We start from the raw sequence: 18,402 nt of genomic DNA on the forward strand, positions 1-18,402 counted from the left end.
TTGTAATGTGTGGGGCTGTTGTAGATGTCTGTTAGCTAGATTCTCCAGTACTTCCAGGGGAAGTAGAAGCAGCCGGCTCCGTGGAGGCCGATGCACTTCTTGCACGTGAGTCTGCTTTTGCGCTCCATTTTTCCCTTATGTTTTCACACGTAACCCTTTACTACAGGCATTTTGGTAGGTCCTCAGCATTGTTTAAAAAATCATTAATCTCAGAGATGATAACAGGTAGGACAAGTTGACTAATGAAACACCATGGAAACTAACACTGTCAAGCCAGGTGATGGCCTGAGTATGTAACAGGTGAAATTCCTGGATATTTAGTGTGCCTTTTCCTCTCCCATCTATTGCAGGAAGATGCTGAAACTCTGTGGAGATACAGAAGACAAGCTGGCTCAAGAGCTGATACACTTCGAATTGCAAGTAGAAAGAGATGTGATCGAGCCCCTGTTTTTGCTGGCTGAGGTATGAACAGGAATGAAAATAGATAATAATGAACAAGAGAGTTAGTTATCCAACTTGAAGCATTCCAATTCTTAGCCCTTACCCGACTCCCCAACACTACTTTTCAACAACAATTGATCCTGACGAATTTATCTTTTTCTAAGTCTATTTGTTAAAAGGAATTTTATATCACTGCTGTCTTGAGAAGCAGTGCCCTTTGCTAGAAATGGCAGGTAAACATAAAAGTCAACAGGATGAAAGCAAAGCTTAAGTTACTCGATTTGGGATCCTGTTGCCTATTGAATGCTGCGATCCTGAAGCTTTCCTTGTGTTATTGAAAGAAAGAGAATGAAGACTTGAAGAGCTATCGAAAAAGAAAAGCGAGGCTTATATCCCTATTGTACTTTGAGAAATAGCAAGTTGGATTGATTAAGGGGTAATGTTTTGGTGTTACTGTTTCTTCCCCCTCCTAAAATAAAATCTCCCTCATGACCCCAAATGTTCAAGTCCCACATTTCAGTTTTGAGAGTCAGATACAATGACTGAAGGATCATCTAATCACCTGGGCAGGATTTCTAAATATGGCGGCCCTTGCCCCACCCACTTCACTCGCTCCCACTCTTCTCTGTCTCCGTTCAGGACAACTGGGGGTCTGTGCCCAAGCAAATCTGTAATCCCTCGTGCTTAGATTAGTCAGTTCTTCAGGGGCCTGACAGGACACAAAACCAAACTAAGTTTTAAAATAAAATAAAGCCTAATGTCTAAGGGACAATTTTGTTCGCCTCAACAACGTGAAATGTTATGAAGTTAGAAAGGGAATGCTTAGAGCACTTGGTTTGCCCAGAACCCTGGACCTACCTTCCGGTTTCCTTTTATTGGTCATGTGAAATGTAGCCAGCATTGCCCATTACAACTTCTGCGATGATGGGACTTTCCAGGACCTGCACTGTTAGGTAGCCATTAGCCACATGTGAAGTTTAAGCAATTGGATTGTAGTTGTTTTGACTGAGGAATTAATTTTTAAAATTAAATTGTATTTAATTTTCATCAATTTATAGCTAAAATGACTATACCCACTATAGTGTAATCAGAGGCTACCATATTATAGTCACTGCCCTAGATTGTCTCTGGTTTCTCCTCTGCACTGCTCCCAGCAATTCCACACACCCCTGGTGCTATTTGTGGAGCATATAGATCGATCCATATTTATTAGTGCCTTAAAGTCCCAGGTGGTTGGTACACATGACTAATGTGCTCAGCTGCTAGCTTAAAGATTGAAAGATGGAACCCACCCAGAGGAACCTTGGGAAAAAGGCCTAGTGATACGGTTGTGGAAACTCAGCCATTAAAAACCTATGCACACAGTTACACGTGGACACACATGAACCGTAATGATTCAAAGTCAATTCCACAAGCCCCAGTATTCAAAGGAGATCTTCATATATTGCAGCTTCTCAGATTATTTTCCTCAGGTTACAGATTGAATACGGCTAGTGAAAGGGTACCACTTGATGCATCCCTCTCTGATTTTAAACCGCGTGCAGTCAACTGCTCTGTTTAAACTACTGCCCGTGTTCTGTAGAGAGGGTCCCCATGAACATAATTGTGATGGATTTTCAACTTTCTTGTTTTATCTATAATTCATTATGAGTCACGTGGTCTAATCCTTGAGTGTAGTCAGTAAAACATATTAAACATCTTTCTAGCATGTTTTGCTTTCAGCTAAGATCCATCTGATGTTAGCAATGATATCTTTTCTGTTGTCTTCTGAATCTTTCTTGAATTTCTGGCAGTTCCTGTCTGTGGGGTGCTGCAACCATTTTTAAATTATGTATATTCAGGAATAATTTACTTGTGTGTGATATTAGTGGTGTTTGATAATTTCTGCTTTCTGTTTGATCACTTTTCTTTGAGATGGACACAGGCATGGATCTCCTATTGGTTGGCCAGGTAGCTGGCTGTCTTCCGTGTTTCCTGATATAGATGAACGGTGCTTCCAGCATGAAATCTATTTGTTGAAGCATCTCATTTGGTGTTTCAACTTTCTCTAGACCTGGTTTTCCTCTAGTGCCTTCAGTGTAGCTTAGACTTCTGTCAGCACCATCATCGGTTCTGGATCATATGTTATGTCTTTGGTAGATGAACATTGATCATTTATTTTTGGTCCAGTGATTCTGTGTATTCTTTCCATATTCTGTTGACACTTTTAACGCTTTGCCCATATAATCCATCAGTGTTGCCACTCGAAGCTTGATTTTATTCTTTGGTTCTTTCAGCTTGAGAAATTCCATATAGTCTTCCCTTTTGGTTTTCCAAATTCAGATCTCTGCGCATATCATTATAATACTTTATTTTCTCAAACTTACCTTTAAAATTTTCTGTTCAGTCCTTATACTTTATCATTTCTTGCATTTTCTTAATCTGTTCTACATTCTAGAGCAACCTTGAGAGTCTCTTCAGACATCCATTTTGGTATTTTCTTTTTATCTTTTCAATGAATTTCTGCTTTCTTTTAAAAATTTATGTAATTTCTTTTCAATTTTGGCCAAAATATACACAACAAAACACTCTACAGTTCAACAGCTTCTACGTGTATAATTCATTGATTGCACTCTTCATGTTGTTATCCTTCTCCACAATCTTCCAGCACCATTAAAATGGACTCGGTGCCCCGAAATAACAACTCTTACCCCTTCATCTATGGGCACCGTAGGTCAAATTTGGTTTCTTTTAAGTCATTTTCTTCATATAGTATTCACATTTCATACACTTCCACTTAAACCACATCTAAAAAGATTTGTATATACATCAACAATCAGCTCTAATCATCCACTGATTGCCCCCAGTTTGTGCTTTCTTCATGTCGATGTCTTTGGTGTCATTCCACAACTGGTCTGATCTTCGGTCGTTGTTCAGTGCCTCAAACCTGGTTTTCAGATGGCCTCTCCATTCGGGTGGCATCCACTCGAGCTTGTCTCTGACTCTCACAGTTTTCTTCAGCTTCAACTTAGATATGAGTACTTGATGGTCTGTCCCAGGGGTCAGCAAACTTTTGAGATAGAAAAGCCAATCCTGTCTCTAAAACTTATTCCAGAACCATATATAAATTATGTATCAACATTGAAATCACTATGATCTAAATAATAACCTTAGATTTTTTTTTTCACTTTGCTTCCAGGTCCTGAAAGAGCTGTGCATGGCTCTTAGGCTGTAGTTTGCTGACCCCTGGTCTGTTCCATAATTATCCCTTACCTTGTTCTGATTGATAAGCTGAGCTTGCTTCTCCATTGATGGAAGCACTTTGAGCTTCCACAGATGGAAGCACTCTGAGCCAGGCGCAGCTGATAGGGTAGAATTGTCCCTCTGAGTAACTCTTCATGGGAATAAAATGCTCCATCTTTCTCCTGTGGAGCAGCTGATGGCCTTAAACTGCTAACCTTGGGGATTGCAGCCCAATGCATAACCACTACACCACCAGGGCTCATAGTAAGCCATTTGTTGGTCCAATTATAAATGGCCAATACATTGCAGCTCATTAATGACAAAGTTACTGATTTCAAAGTTCAGTTTAATTTTGACAACTTCCAGTATTCCTAGACATGTACTTTATTAATGGCTGTGTGCAGCTGTTTCTTCTGTTTGCGCTGTGCCACATCAGCAAATGCAAGTCCCGAAAGCTTTACTCTGTCCAGTCGTGAACTCTGCTTTGAAGAAAAAGCTCTTCCTCAGCTATAGGTTGAATGCCTTTCCACCTGAGGGACTCCTCTCCCAGGACTGTATCACACTTTGCTCCACTGTTGTTCGTGAGGATTTCACTTGACATTTTCCCCCAGAATTAGACTTCCTGGTCCCTCTTCCTAGTTTGTTAGTCTAGAAGCTCTGCTAAAACTCCTCCTCCGTGGACGAACCAGCTGGTATTTGAAATACGTGACCTTCCTTTTAACGTCATAGCAGCGTACTGGGGAAATCACGGATATGATGCTTTGATATAGATCAGCTGCAGCTTCGTGGAGCCCGTGTTCTAAGAAGTTACCGATTATCCTCCGTCCTAGAATGCTTAAGAGAAAAAGTGTGCTGCTCATAACGATAGCTGCCGGGCTCTGGCCCACACTATAAGAGCAAGTTTGACTTGGCTGCTACTCCTGACCCTGAGCCTGAGTACCAGAAACTCCCGGCCCTCTCCCATTTCCATGGGGCTGAGGGACATTCGGGGCGACTAGTGGACTGCTGTTCTCCCCTCTCCTGCTCACGCACATTATTACGCTCTGTACATTCCTCTTCCCTGCTCAGAAGAGCGAATGGAAAGCACCACAAAACACTAGGTTTTCCTCATATTGTTGCTTCATATAAAAGGCTCAGCCTGTGATGAGTTAGTTCAATTCATGGCCAAGTTGGCTGTTTTTCATTCTCACATCCTGCCCTATTTTTGCTGGGCCTGAAAACCAAAGCACTACATTGGAATATTCACCGAACCCATTTTTAGAAACAAAGATATAAATAAAGCTTCACTATACAACCAGGATAGAGGAATTTCCAAAAGCTGAAAAAAAACCCACGACAATATATTTTAGTCATTACTTCCTTTAGACAAATTTTATTAGATCTCCATAAAAATGCACATTGATTGCATTGCTGCATTCCCTTGGGAATGATCTTACCACATGCCCCTTCATTTCCGTCCCCTTCTAGCCTTTTCCCATGACCCATAATCTGGCCTGTTTGATGGAGGGCCCACAGACCGAGAGCAGAGGTTACCTGAGAAACGTCCTCGAGGATCTCCTCTGAGAATAAGGATGGGTAGACATCTAGTGAACGTGTTGGGCAACTATAATTCATTGAGAATTGATCTTCATCTTCAATTGAATGCTGCCTTTTGCTCTTATCACCCATAACCACAGGTGGAAATCCCAAATATTCAAAAACAGAGGAAACATTTAGCAAAGTTGGTGCTGGACATGGATTCCTCACGAACAAGGTACAGTATCATTTTTTTTCTTCTGTGCTTCTCTGGCAAAAATGTAATCCTATTGTGTGTGGATCTGTGCATGTTTTCATCCAACAGATCGTTCTTCAGCATCTATTAAATACTGGAACATGGACAGACTATTAGTGAAATGGAGATGCTATTGCCCTGCTGCTCTCATGGAGGCTGCAGACTAGTTTAGGAGATACACAATAGACAAGTGAACAAGCAAGACAATTACAGAAAGCCAAGTCATTCAAAGAAATGTGTGGACAAGGAGAAGCAGCATTGGGTCAGGTATACAGATAAGGATTGTGTGTGTGTGTGTGTGTGTGTGTGTGTGTGTGTGTGTGTGTAGAGGAATTAACACTTGATCTAAGATGAGTTGATGGGAAAGGACGCAGCTAGGCAGAGATCTGGTCTAAATAAAACTGTGCTAGGCAGAGGGAAGAATAAACCAACGGCCTTGAAATGGGAATAAATCTGGCATATTCTGTTATGAAGAAGGCAAGCATGGCTGGAGTAAAAAAAAATGAAGGGGAGAGGAGGAGGAGATGAGATCCAAGAGTTAGGACAGAGACTGTGTAGTTTATGTAGGAAGACTGAAGAGGTGGCTCAGTAGTAAAAGTTCCCTTTCAGTGTGGAAGACCTAAGCTCAGAATCAGGCCAGGGCATCAGAAAATCAGCCAGCATTGTCAGTGGAGGCTTTCAGACTAAGATGGACTAGAAAGAATGGCTTGTGAATGTACTTCTGACAGTCAGCCAATAGAAGCCCTATAGCTCGCCATGGTCTGATCCCACTGTGCACGGAGTCTCCACGAGTTGAGGTTGATTAAAGAATGGCTAACAACAGTAAAACGAGGGAAGAATGTCCCCTCTGGAGACTAGTTCACCTCTTCCTGAAGCTGAGAGAAGGCCCCTTGTTGTTGTTAAATGCTGATAAGTTGGTTTCCACTCATAGTGACATTTATGTACAACAAAATGAAGTGCTGCCCGGTCCTGCTTCGGCCGCACAATCATTGCTATGCTGAAGGTCTTTGGTGCAGCCACTGTGTGGATGCATCTCATTGAGAACCTTCTGTTTCTTTGACTCACTACCAAGTGTGAAGTCTATTTTCTGAGCTAAGGTAAAACTCACCATCCTACCTTCTAAGAATATTCTAGCTATTGTTCTTCCAAGACAAATTTGTGGGTTCTCCTGACGGTCTATGTATATTTAGTATTTGTTTCCAGCATCATAATCCAAATGCATCAGGTCTTCAGTCTTCCGATTTATTGTCCAGCTTTGACATACCTATGAGGAGATTGGAAGTTCCATGGGCTGGATTAGGTGCACCTTAGTGTTCAAAGGGACTTCCTTGCTTTTGAATATTTAAGGAGGTTTTTGCAGCAGACAGGTCTAATTTCTGTATGACTGTTTCCACGAGCGTTGTGTGTAGATCCCAGTCCAATGCAATCCTTGACAACTTGAATCCTTCTCCATTGATCATGATGATGCTTATTGGTTAAATTGTGAAAACTTTTGCTATCTGTACATTGAGCTGTAGTTCATGCTAATGGCTGTTGTCTTTGATCTTCATCAGTAAAGACCTCAAGTCTTGCCATCTGCATATCGCAGGCTGTCGCACAGTGCTCCTCCAATCCTGATGCCACATTTCTGTTCATGCACTCCAGCTTCTTGGATTATTTGCTCAGCATATGTCTTGATTAAGGATACAACCCTGGCACACACCCTTTGTGATTCTAAACCACCTAATATTGACCTTTTTTTTCATGCAACTGATTCTTGGTGTATAGGCAAATTCGCACAATTAGGTGTTCTCCATAACATTATCGATATTTTTTGTGATCTGCATTCCACATTCTGTTAGGTTACCCTTCTTTGGAATGGCACAACTAAATATCTCTTCCAATTGGTTGACCACATAGCTGTCTTCCATGTCTCTTTGTATAAACAAATGAGTGCTTTCAGTATCACATCCATAAGTTGAAATGCCTCAATTGGTATTTCATCAGTTTGTAGAATATTGGCTTGGTTTTTGTTAATGCTTATAGTGCACGTTGAAGAATACCTTAAATTCTTGATCATATATTACCTCCTAAATGACTCAGTATATCTTCTATTTTCTTTTATGCTTCCCTGTGTCATTTAATATTTCACCCACAACAACCTTCACTATTTCCTCTTGAAGCTTGCATATCTCCCCCATTTGTTTCAACATGAGAGATGCTGAGTGTATTTTCCTTCCTGACTTCCTAACTATAGGTCCTTCCACATTTCTTGAGCTGTTCTTTGAAAATTTTTTAAAATAATTTTATTGGGGACTCTTGTCACAACCCATACATACATCCATTGTGCACATTTGTACATTTGTTGCCACCATCATTCTCAAAACATTTGCTTTCTACTTGGGCCCTTGGTATCAGCTCCTCATTTTTCCCCTCCCTCCCCTCTTCCCTCCCTCAGGAACCCTTGATAATTTATAAATTATTATTTTGTCATATTTACACTGTCGGATGTCTCCCTTCACCCACTTTTTTTGTTGTCCATGCCCCAGGAAGGAGGTTATATGCAGATCCTTATAATCAGTCCCCCTTTTCTACTCACCTTCCCTCCACCCTCCTTGTATTGCCACTCTCAGAACTGGTCCTATAGAGATCATCTGTCTTGGATTCCCTGTGTTTCTGGCTCTTATCTGTACCAGATTTGTAAGGTAGAATTGGGATCATGATAGTGGGGAGCAGGGGAGGGGGCGAGGAAGCATTTAGGAACTAGAGGAAAATTGTATGTTTCATAGTGGCTACACTGCACCCTGACTGGCTCGGCTCCTACCTGTGACCCTTCTGTAAGGGGATGTCCAGTTGCCTACAGATGGGCTTTGGGTCCCCAGTCTGAACTCCCCTTCATTCACAATGATATGATTTTTTGTTCTTTGATGCCTGATACCTGATATCTTCAATACCTCGTGATCACACAGGCTGGTGTGCTTCTTCCATGTGGGCTTTGCTGTTTCTCAGCTAGATGGCCACTTGTTTACCTTCAAGTCTTTGTGGCCCCAGATGCTCTATATTTTGGTAGTTAGGCGCCATCAGCTTTCTTCATGACATTTGCTTATGCACACATTTGCCTTCAGTGATCTTGTAGGTAAGGTGAGCATCCTAGAATGCCAGTTTAATAGAACAAAGTGTTCTTGCATTGAGGGAGTACTTGAATGGAGGCCCAATGTCCATCTGTTACCTTTATACTAAACCTATAAATATATGCACATAGATTTATTTCCCCATCATCATACATAAATATATTTACATATGTACATGCCTATATTTAGATCTCTATAAATGCCCTTTGCCTCCTAGTTCTTTCCTCTATTTCCTTTTACTTTGCTCTTGTCCCACTATCATGCTCAGCCTTCATTTGGGTTTCAGTAATTTCTCTAGGTTACATTGTCCTTGCTGAATCCCTACCAGGCCTTTCACACCCTCCTTGCCACTGATTTTGGATCACTTGTTGTTCCCTTGTCCCTGAGTTGATAAACACCACCTCCCCCTCTCCCATGTCCCCCAGAACCATTGGTCCCATTGTTTTCTCCTTCAGACTGTTCATCCAGCCTATCTTATCTGGATAGACCTGCAGAGATAATAATATGCACAGAAAAACAAGACATAGCAAAACAAAGCGACAAAAGAAAACAGAACGATGACAACAAAAAAACCAATGACCAAAAAAATTAATTAGTTAATTAAATTTTAAAAATTAAAAAGAAAAGAGAAAAACCTATAAATAATTCAAGGTCTTTTTGTTGACCTCTAGGAGTGTCCTCTAGTCAAGTCTGATGGGGTGCCACGCCCTGGCCCCAAAGTCTATCCTTGCCACTCCCTTAGGACCTCCCTGCTCTGCTCTCTCCCCCATACCCTCCCCCACCACCCTGCTGTTCTGCCCCAAGCCCTCAGTGTTTTGGCTCAGTGTGGTAGAGCCAGACCCTGCCAATCCCGACATTGTGTCTCCAGTGTTGTCCCCTATAGAGCCATGGGTCAATGAGGGACTTTGTGTCTCATAGTTGGACCAGCAATATAGTCTTCTCTGTGGATTTGCTGCTCTGAGCGGGAATATCTTCCCCAAGGCTTGGTGGCCCAGGATGTGTTCCACTCTCTCTTCCTCCCCCTTAATTTGCTCCTGTGTGCTCTGAGCAGACCTGTCCCTCTCCCTGAGCTGCAGCTTCAGTGCTGTCCTCTGAAGTAAATTCTTGTGGGGGGAGGGACAGCTGTCCAAGTAGTTGCAATTGGGGCCAGCCCCTCAGTCCCCTCCAGTGACTCCCAGCTCCATGCCAACTGGCTGCATCCACATCTTGGAGCACTGGGTTGAAGTCTGGTCCCTCTTTCTCTGTGGAGATATAAACAGTACCCTCACCTTGAGTGGCTTAGTGCCCTGTTCCCCTGCTACACATTTCTATCTTTTTCCCCTTTTTATTCTGCCCCCCCATCCCCACCCTTTTTAATTGGCTAACATATGTACCCCTGGATTTGATCTGACCAAGCACAGAAGGACAAATGCAACATGAGTCTGCTGAGGTACACTTTAAAAAGTACAAAAAGGGCCTAGGGAAAAAGCTACTGTACACAAACATTCCCGGGCAAGGACCCGGCAGTATGGCAGGGCCGGAGCAGAGCAGCCCTTTGGAATTTTTGTTTCCATTCTTTTGCTTTTACTACTCTACATCCAAGAGCTAGTTTCAGAGTTTCTTCCGATATCTTCGTCTTTTTTCTATTTTCTACCCTTTAAGGGATCTTCTGATTTCTTCATCTATGACGTCTTTGGTGCCATGCCACCACTTGTCTGTCATCAGTTACAGATGATCATAATTCAAATCCGTTCTTGACACGGGCTCTAAAATCAGGTGTAACATACTTAAGATACTATTTTGACTCATGTGGACTTGTTTTAATTTCCTTGAACTTCAACTTTAACTTGCTTATGGGCAGTTGGTGAGATATTCTTCAGCTCGTCCCAACCTTTGTTCTGGCTGATGATGTTGAAATTTCTCTTTTTACAGATTTAGACATCTAGCAGGGTCTACTTAGATAGGTGAGATTCATGTTGTTTAAAACGGTTTTCCATGAATGTCGTTGATGTTGCATGTTTTTTTTCATATGATTTCGTTTCTCTCATATGACCGAAGTCATGTGTTCCAGCTGCCAATCCATCTTTGTTTACAGCTTCGTCATTTCAATCAGCAGTAATGATGAGTGCGCCTTCACAGTTTGTGTAATCAATTTTAGAGTTCAGTTGGTAAAATGTGTGTATTAGTCTGGGTACTTTAGAGAAACAAATCCACAGAAATTCATGTATAAGGGAGAGTTTTATATAAAGGTTAAGTGTGCATCAAGAAAACATCTCTTATACCTGGTCCCTTTGGCACCTCGTGATCGCACAGGCTGGTGTGTTCTTCCATGTGGGCGTATTTGCTTCTGAGCTAGATGGCCGCTTGTTCACCTTCAAGCCTTTAAGACCCCAGACACTATCTCTTTTGATGGCCGGGCACCATCAGCTTTCTTCACCACATTTACTTGTTTACCCGCTTTGGCTTCAGCAGTTGTGTTCGGGAGGGTGAGCATCGTAGAGTGCCAATTTAATAAAAGAAAGTATTCATGCATTGAGGGAGTGCAATAATATATATATATGTATATGTATATACAGACACCATAGTGAATTAAGGGGAAAGTGCAGAGTGGAGACCCAAAGCCCATTTGTTGGCCACTGGAGATCCCCTCATAGAGGGGTTTAGGAGAGGAGATGGGTCAGTCAGGGTGCGATGTAGTACCGATGAAGAACACAGCTTTCTCCCAGATCCTGGATGCTTCCTACCCCCAACTACCATGATCCGAATTCTACCTTGCGGGACTGGATGGGGCAGAGGTTGTGCACTGCTGCATGTGGGAGCTGGAGTCACGGGGAGTCTGGGGTGGATGATGCCTTCAGGACCAGGGGTGTGAGGGACGATACTGGGGGAGTAGAGGGTGAGTGGGTTGGAAAGGGGGAACTGATTACAAGGATCCACATGTGACCTCCTCCCTGGGAGACGGATGGCAGAGAAGGCGGGAAAGGGAGACTCCGGATAGGGCAAGATATGACAAAATAACAATCTATAAATTATCAAGGGCTCATGAGGGAGGGAGGGGGAAAAAAGAGGACCTGATGCAAAGGGCTTAAGTGGGGAGCAAATGCTTTGAAAATGATTAGGGCAAAGAATGTACAGATGTGCTTTATACAATTGATGTATATATATGTATGGATTATGATAAGAGTTGTATGAGCCCCTAATAAAATGTAAAAAAAAAGATCATTAAAAAAAATAATAAAATAAAATAAATTTTAAAAAAAAGAAGGGGATTCCATCAGCATAGTAAATCTGACCTTTTTATTAATTTTAAACTTGTTCTTTTTTTCCTCCCAGTTACTAGTCACCAACATAGGATGTAGAACATTCTTTATGGACAATGTTCTGCCAGTTGACCTAGATGTCCCTTGACACCATGGTTCTCTAGCCTCAAGTCGAGGATCTCTCTTGGTTATGGAGCTGTTTGGTTATGGCTGAGTTGTTTTCATGACATTTGGCCATATTTGCAACATGTATAAATATGAGTGTGTATATGTATGAATATATATGCATATAAATGTACCCATTCCCACCCCTTTTAGCTCATATATCTAGCTATGTATCCACTTGTACATTATTGTTAATACTGCTATTTCAGAATTACATATTTAATAGTATTTACCATTGCTGTCTTTTACTCTTTCACAAAAAAGAAAGAAAGAAAGAAAACATCTCAACCCAGTGCTGCCCAAGCCCACAAATCCAGCATTGACCCATTTGTCTAACACCAGTCCACAATGTCTTCCTCCATCTCACAAAACACATGCAATTATGCCAACTGCAGTAGGAAAGCCGAATTGAGTCAGTGAATGTGTAAACATCTCAGTGCTGGCAGGGCTCTCCACACAGCTGCTCCAGCACCCAGGACTGCATCGGCATAGGTCCATGTGGCTTCTCCTTGGGGATGTCTTGCAGGAAGTCAGACTTGCAAGCTGAAGCAGGAAACTGGTTAAGGCAGCTGCATCCTGGTGCCACCATCATAAAGCAAGAGACCCGAGAACTAGAAAGGCAAGGCTCACCGAGCTATTTATCTCTCTGCCCTTCAGTTAACCCCACATGTGTTTATCAGCCAGGTTGGCACATAAACTAACTAGCTCAATGTTCAATTTCCTCCTTTTTGGTATTAGTGGATGGTGTGTAAGTTTGAACAACTGGACTTTCTGATTGGTGTTGTGAATGTAATCTAGTGTTCTTTAGTATAGATCTGAGAATGCTCTTTTTGATGAGTTATCATTCCTGGCATAGTGGATCATGATTCTCTGATTTCAAATGGCCAATACCATTTTGTATCAGCACATTAATACCTAGGAAATTGATCTTTATGTGTTCCCTTTCCATTTAGAAGATGTAGATCTCTATTTCCTGTAGCTCTTCCCTGAACCCAGAACCACCTGAGAAAAATGGAATTGCTGATGATTTCCCCTTTTCCTGCTGCCTTCTCCCAAATTCCATCAGAAATTCTTGTGATATCAGGGAAGTGTCAGAAGACTTGTTGGCATTGACTGCAGCTGTCGTATGTTATGAGTGTTCATGCGTGCCCTCTTTTAAAAACTAGCTGTGCCTCTGCACATGTGCAAGTTGAAAGAATGCAAGCATGAGGAACCCTGGTGGAGGGATGGTTACTTACTGGGCTGTGATAACAAAGAATGCAAGCTCATGCACCTGAATACCAAAGGAACTCTGTGGATTCTACTTTAAGCTTCTCATAGATCATCTTTTAATAATATCCATTTCTCTTGCTAATTTAATTGAATAACAACAAAAACCTGAATATGTTTGGGCAGAGAGATAGAAAATAAAGATTTCTACACTAAGAGTCAGAAGGGTATGTCCATAGAGAGATAGATCTCTAACTTTGGTCAAATCTTTTAGTCTCCCAGGATAGTAGTTTCTTTACCTAAAACAAAACAAAACATTTGTAGCTTGATCTGTAAAGGTTGTATTAAGCAAAAAGTGAGATCTTTGTCATGGCCTTTGTAAAGTGCTTTTCAAAGAGAAAACGATGTCATAACTATGTATCAGGCATAATTCTGCGTATGGATCAAAGTGTTTCGGGTAGTTCTCCAGCACCAGGAGTTAAACAGCTTAGAACATTTGAGAAACCAAGGTTTCATGAGATCATTTAGTGCTCTCAAACCTAAATCCACCTGAATTATTATTATGATTTTTCTTACTTTCATTGGGGGCTCTTACATCTCTTATCACAATCCATACATTCATCCTGTGTGTAAAGGACATTTGCACATATGCCACCATCATCATTTTCAAAACATTCTCTTCCCACTTGATATCAGCTCCCATTTCTACCCCCTCCTTCCCCCACCCTCCCTTCCTCACAACCCTTGATAAGTTATAGATGATTATTTTCATATCTTACATCATCCTCCGTTGCCCCTCACCCACTTTTTTCATTATTCCTGCCCCAGTTATAGATTGATTCTTGTGATCGATGTCCCCTTTCTCCCCCCCACCCTCCCCTAATCCTCCTGGTATCTCTATTCTCATTGTTGGCCCTGAGGGGTTTATCCTGGATTCCCTGTGTTGCAAGCTCTTATCTGTAGCAGTGTGCATGCTCTGGTCTAATCCGATTTATAAGGCAGAATTGAGGTCAAGATAATGGGGGGAAGGAAGCACCAAAGAACTAGAGGAAAGTTGTGTGTTTCATCGGTGTTATACTGCACCCTGACTGGCTCATCTCTTTCCTATGACCCCTCTGTGAGGGGATGTCCAATTGTATACAGATGGGCATTGGGTCTCCACTCCATGCCCACCCCACCCCTATTCACATTAGGTATGGTTTTGTTCTTGGTCTTAGATGCCTCTTACCTGATCCCATCAACACCTCATGATCACACAGGCTGGTGTGCTTCTTCATGTGGGCTGTGTTGCTTTTGAGCTAGATGACTGCTTTTGTTTACCTTCAAGTCTTTAAGACCCCAGACACTACATCTTTTGATAGCCGGGCACCATCAGCTTTCTTCATCACATTTGCTTATATAACCATTTTGTCTTCTACCTGAATCATTTTTGACATCTATACTTATAGGTTTTCTAAAAAAACCGATTCTCATTTTAAAAATAAATTCATTTCACAATGGGATTTTATATCACTATTAAGACAGTTAAGACATAAAAAGAGAGAGAGAGAGTTAAGATTATGTGACAGTTTGTAAAGGTCTTGGTTTGACAAGTATGTAATGATATAATTTGTCAGTTATATAATGATGTCATTAATCCCATTTTCTGATGTGATATAATCCCTTCCATGACATGATCTGATGTGACTAGCCAATATGTTGAAGGCGAGTTTCTTTTAGAGTTTATCCTGCATCTAGTTTATATGGAAATTCTGGTAAACTCTGCCTTGTACTCCTGGATCATGAATCTAGCTAGTGATCTGATATCTCTAATTCTTTGGAGTTTGACCATCAGTCTGCTACATTTTCTACCAATCTTGAGTTTGTCAGCCCCTGAAGATGTGTAAGACCGAACAAGCCTCCAGCCTTGTGCTTGTCCCACTGACTTGAGACCTGTTCCCCTTTACAATTCTGTGAGCCATTTGCTTGGATTGCATTTCTTTCTCTATGTCTCTCAACACACACACTTCCCTGGCTTTGCTTCTCTAGAGAATACAGTCTAAGACATTTCGTACTGAAAGTGGTTCTACACAAACAAAATCTCAAGAATGAGTTTTCTAAATTAGTTTTCAAGTTTGACTAGTTTAAAAAAACTTATTTTAGTGGGGCTCTTACAGCTCTTATCACAATCTATACATATATCCATGTGTCATACACATCTGTACATACGTTGGTGACTAATCTTAAAGGTACTGATAACTCTGTCTTCAGTAGAAAAGGAAACTTTATTGATCCGTGGCAGGAGATGGTCATGTTGAGATGCAACGTATCACCACCAATAGATGAAGTATGGGTGAGAAATGATACTCCAGTTGATTTCATGTTGGCTAGGTTTCTATATTTTTGTCACAGTAAGAATACAGAACAGCTGGTTGGTTGGTCGTGTGTCTGCGAGACAGACGGTGAAAGAGAAAGATGAGTTCATGGCTTCAGACTCACAACTGAAGCACTGCATAAAGACCTCAAAGTTGCCATTGTGGCCTGATCAGAGTTGGATATTGCCAAAATTCAAATCCAGAGTGTTACTGTCAGTAAGAGAGGCTGGGTTACAGTGCCACTGATTACATTACACCGACCTCCTAACTCCCATTGCATCACTGCTGACAACAGAACCAGCCCACTTACTGACATCTGAAGTGATTATTTCATCTTTTCTGTTAAGCCACTACCCTAGGAAAGCCATTGTCCATCTCTATTGGATGTGGTTAACCTAGTTGTACCTGAAGAGTCTTTGTCTAATTTACAACCTGGGACTGAACCTGGTTTTCACCTGAGGCAGTTACCTTAGAAGATGACGGAGTTGAATATACCCAGCATCCACCCCTGGCACCCTTGTGCCTATGAGTGCAATGAAGTTCTAAGTGCTTGTGAATTAGAAAGTCTGTCCCAGGAAGAGTTGTGTTACACTCCAAAAAAACTTGCGTTTCTAATATGTGCAAGAGAATATGTATAGACATGACTAGTTCAAGTTGGGAGATGGCACAAGGAACATAAAGTTGATCGCCTATGGTTATTTATATGGACTCACTAATCACAGATACATTATTTAATGTATCAACCCCTTCCTTGGACTTCCCTGATGGAGAGTAATGGGATAGTCTCCTAATAATAGAAGTTCAAGTAGTGCACTTGGTTGTTCACGGTCCCTTGAAAGTGAAATCCCTGGATGTGTGATTGTATACGGATTTGTGGATTGTGGCCAATAGTTTGGCTGGGTAGTCAGGGATTTGGAAGGAGCATGATTGGCAAATTGGTGATAAGGAGGAATGAGAAGGAGGTATGTGGATAGACTTAACCTGAGTGCGCCAAAGAAATGCAGATATTTGGCTCACTAGAGGGTGCCCTTGACAACTGGTCATTCTCTTTCCTTAGCCACTCTTGTCAGTTCCCAATAGACTTATAAGCCAAGTAGCCATGGCGGTCATAATGGAGGCCATTGACATAGATTTCTGCTGAACAAAACTAACTCCACCAAAGGCACTGCTGAGTGCCCAATCTGCCAGAGACAAAGACCACCTCTGAGTTCCCAAGAGGGAATCATACTTTGAGGCAGCCAGCCAGCAACCTGGTGCCAGGTTCATTACATTGGACCACTTCAATCATGGAAAGGATAGCATTGTGTTCCTACTGGAATAGACATTTCCTCTTAATACTTCCACCAGGCTTGCAAGTCCAAACTGTTATGTCAGGCAACATTCTGGATACTGTAGGCTTACACGTCAAGATCTGTAAGCCAGGAAGAAAGAATGCAGAGGACAGAAAGAGTTCTGCTTCAGTTCTCGAGCAGCGGTTCTCAACCTGTGGGTCGTGACCCCTTTGGGGACTGAACGACCCTTTTACAGGGGTTGCCCGATTCATAACGGTAGCAAAATTATAGTTATGAAGTAGCAACAAAAATAATTTTATGGTTGGGGCGTCACCACCACATGAGGAACTGTATGAAAGGGTCACAGCATGAGGAAGGTTGAGAACCACTGCTCTAGAGGATGAGAATTCTCCAAGGAAAGCCCCTTGTCAACAGATTGATTAATATCATAGTACGAAATCTTATGAGATGTGATTGTTATATTGAAATAATTCTTTTTTGGGGGGTGTAATATTACATTCTAGAAGAGCAATTAAACTACTCTTTGACCAAACCACTAGGAGCCATAACCTAGTCAGGTTGACACATAACATGCAGTATCTCCACGGTGGTTAAAGGCGCCCCGTTACTTCCCAACATCAGTCCTTCTTTGTGACAGGGCTACATTTCAAGGTGCATCCTTGGGTCTAGCCTACCTTCTATTTCTGCTCAGCTGCCTTCCCCGAAGCCACCACTGCCGTTTTAGAAGCTTGTGAACCCATGTCAGGAAGACAGGCTGCTTGGAGGACAATGGGCAGCACATGGTATTCGAGAAGTGAAAACGTGAGATTCCAAAGTTGCGCAGGTTTGAGTACCGCTGGGACTGGCATACTTGTTTCGGTTGACATCAAAAGTCATTTTCTCCCCCACTGCTACTGCTCCTCACCCACCGGTTTCCTCGTCTGAAGTGTGTTTTCTTCATTGTCACTGCAAGTCCCTTGGGGCTTCTGTCTCCCCATCCCGAGCCCTCTTGCTTTTTCTAAGTGAAATGGAAGGGACGCTACTGGTCCAGACTTGGAATAAATTTATTTCCATTTTCTTGACCTTCTAATTGGTTGAGGTAATGAAACTTCATACTAATGGGACTTGCGTTAGGGGTTCTCCTCTGAGCCAGTAATTAGGAGGTCAAGCAGAAATAGCAGCCCCCTTTTGGACAACAAAATAGAACAGGATTGGAAATAGCAGCTCCAAAGGAGGTCTCTTGTGCTGCTGCGACAGTCACTGTACGTAGGGGCTTTTTTGTTTTTCCCAGTTCTGGAGATCATGCACAACGTAGGTTCTTGGCTGCCATGATTCCTTTGTACGGAGGCTCAGGCACAGTAGGATCCCCTGGCTTCTGTCTTCCACAGTGTTTCATGTTGCTCGGCGCCCATCTTGCTCTTTTGATAGCTCAGGTATGATTAGATGTACAATCAGCTCAACAATTGTATGATGTCGATTGACTGACTACCGGTATATTGCACTGTGGAATCAGATCACATCGCATTGCTTTAGCTGCGCGGCAGTGGCATCAGATCACGTGGCATCCATAGGCACCAGGGTTCAGAACCCAACACACAAGGGGGCTTTAAGACATTTGTA

At 42.1% G+C, this 18,402-nt stretch overlaps 1 protein-coding gene across 4 annotated transcripts in view; it reads left to right on the top strand.

Annotated features, from left to right (window-relative positions):
* ARHGAP44 (Rho GTPase activating protein 44) overlaps positions 1 to 18,402 on the top strand; it is a 216,454-nt gene that overhangs the window by 132,787 nt on the left and 65,265 nt on the right. For all 4 annotated transcript variants that reach the window (XM_075561081.1, XM_075561083.1, XM_075561084.1 and 1 more), the window contains exons 5-6: positions 351 to 462; positions 5,340 to 5,416. In XM_075561081.1, coding sequence (XP_075417196.1) covers positions 351 to 462; positions 5,340 to 5,416 — 189 coding nt within the window. The remainder of the gene's footprint in view (positions 1 to 350; positions 463 to 5,339; positions 5,417 to 18,402) is intronic.

The sequence above is a fragment of the Tenrec ecaudatus genome, chromosome 10 (assembly GCF_050624435.1).
Source record: "Tenrec ecaudatus isolate mTenEca1 chromosome 10, mTenEca1.hap1, whole genome shotgun sequence".
Taxonomy (NCBI): domain Eukaryota; kingdom Metazoa; phylum Chordata; class Mammalia; order Afrosoricida; family Tenrecidae; genus Tenrec; species Tenrec ecaudatus.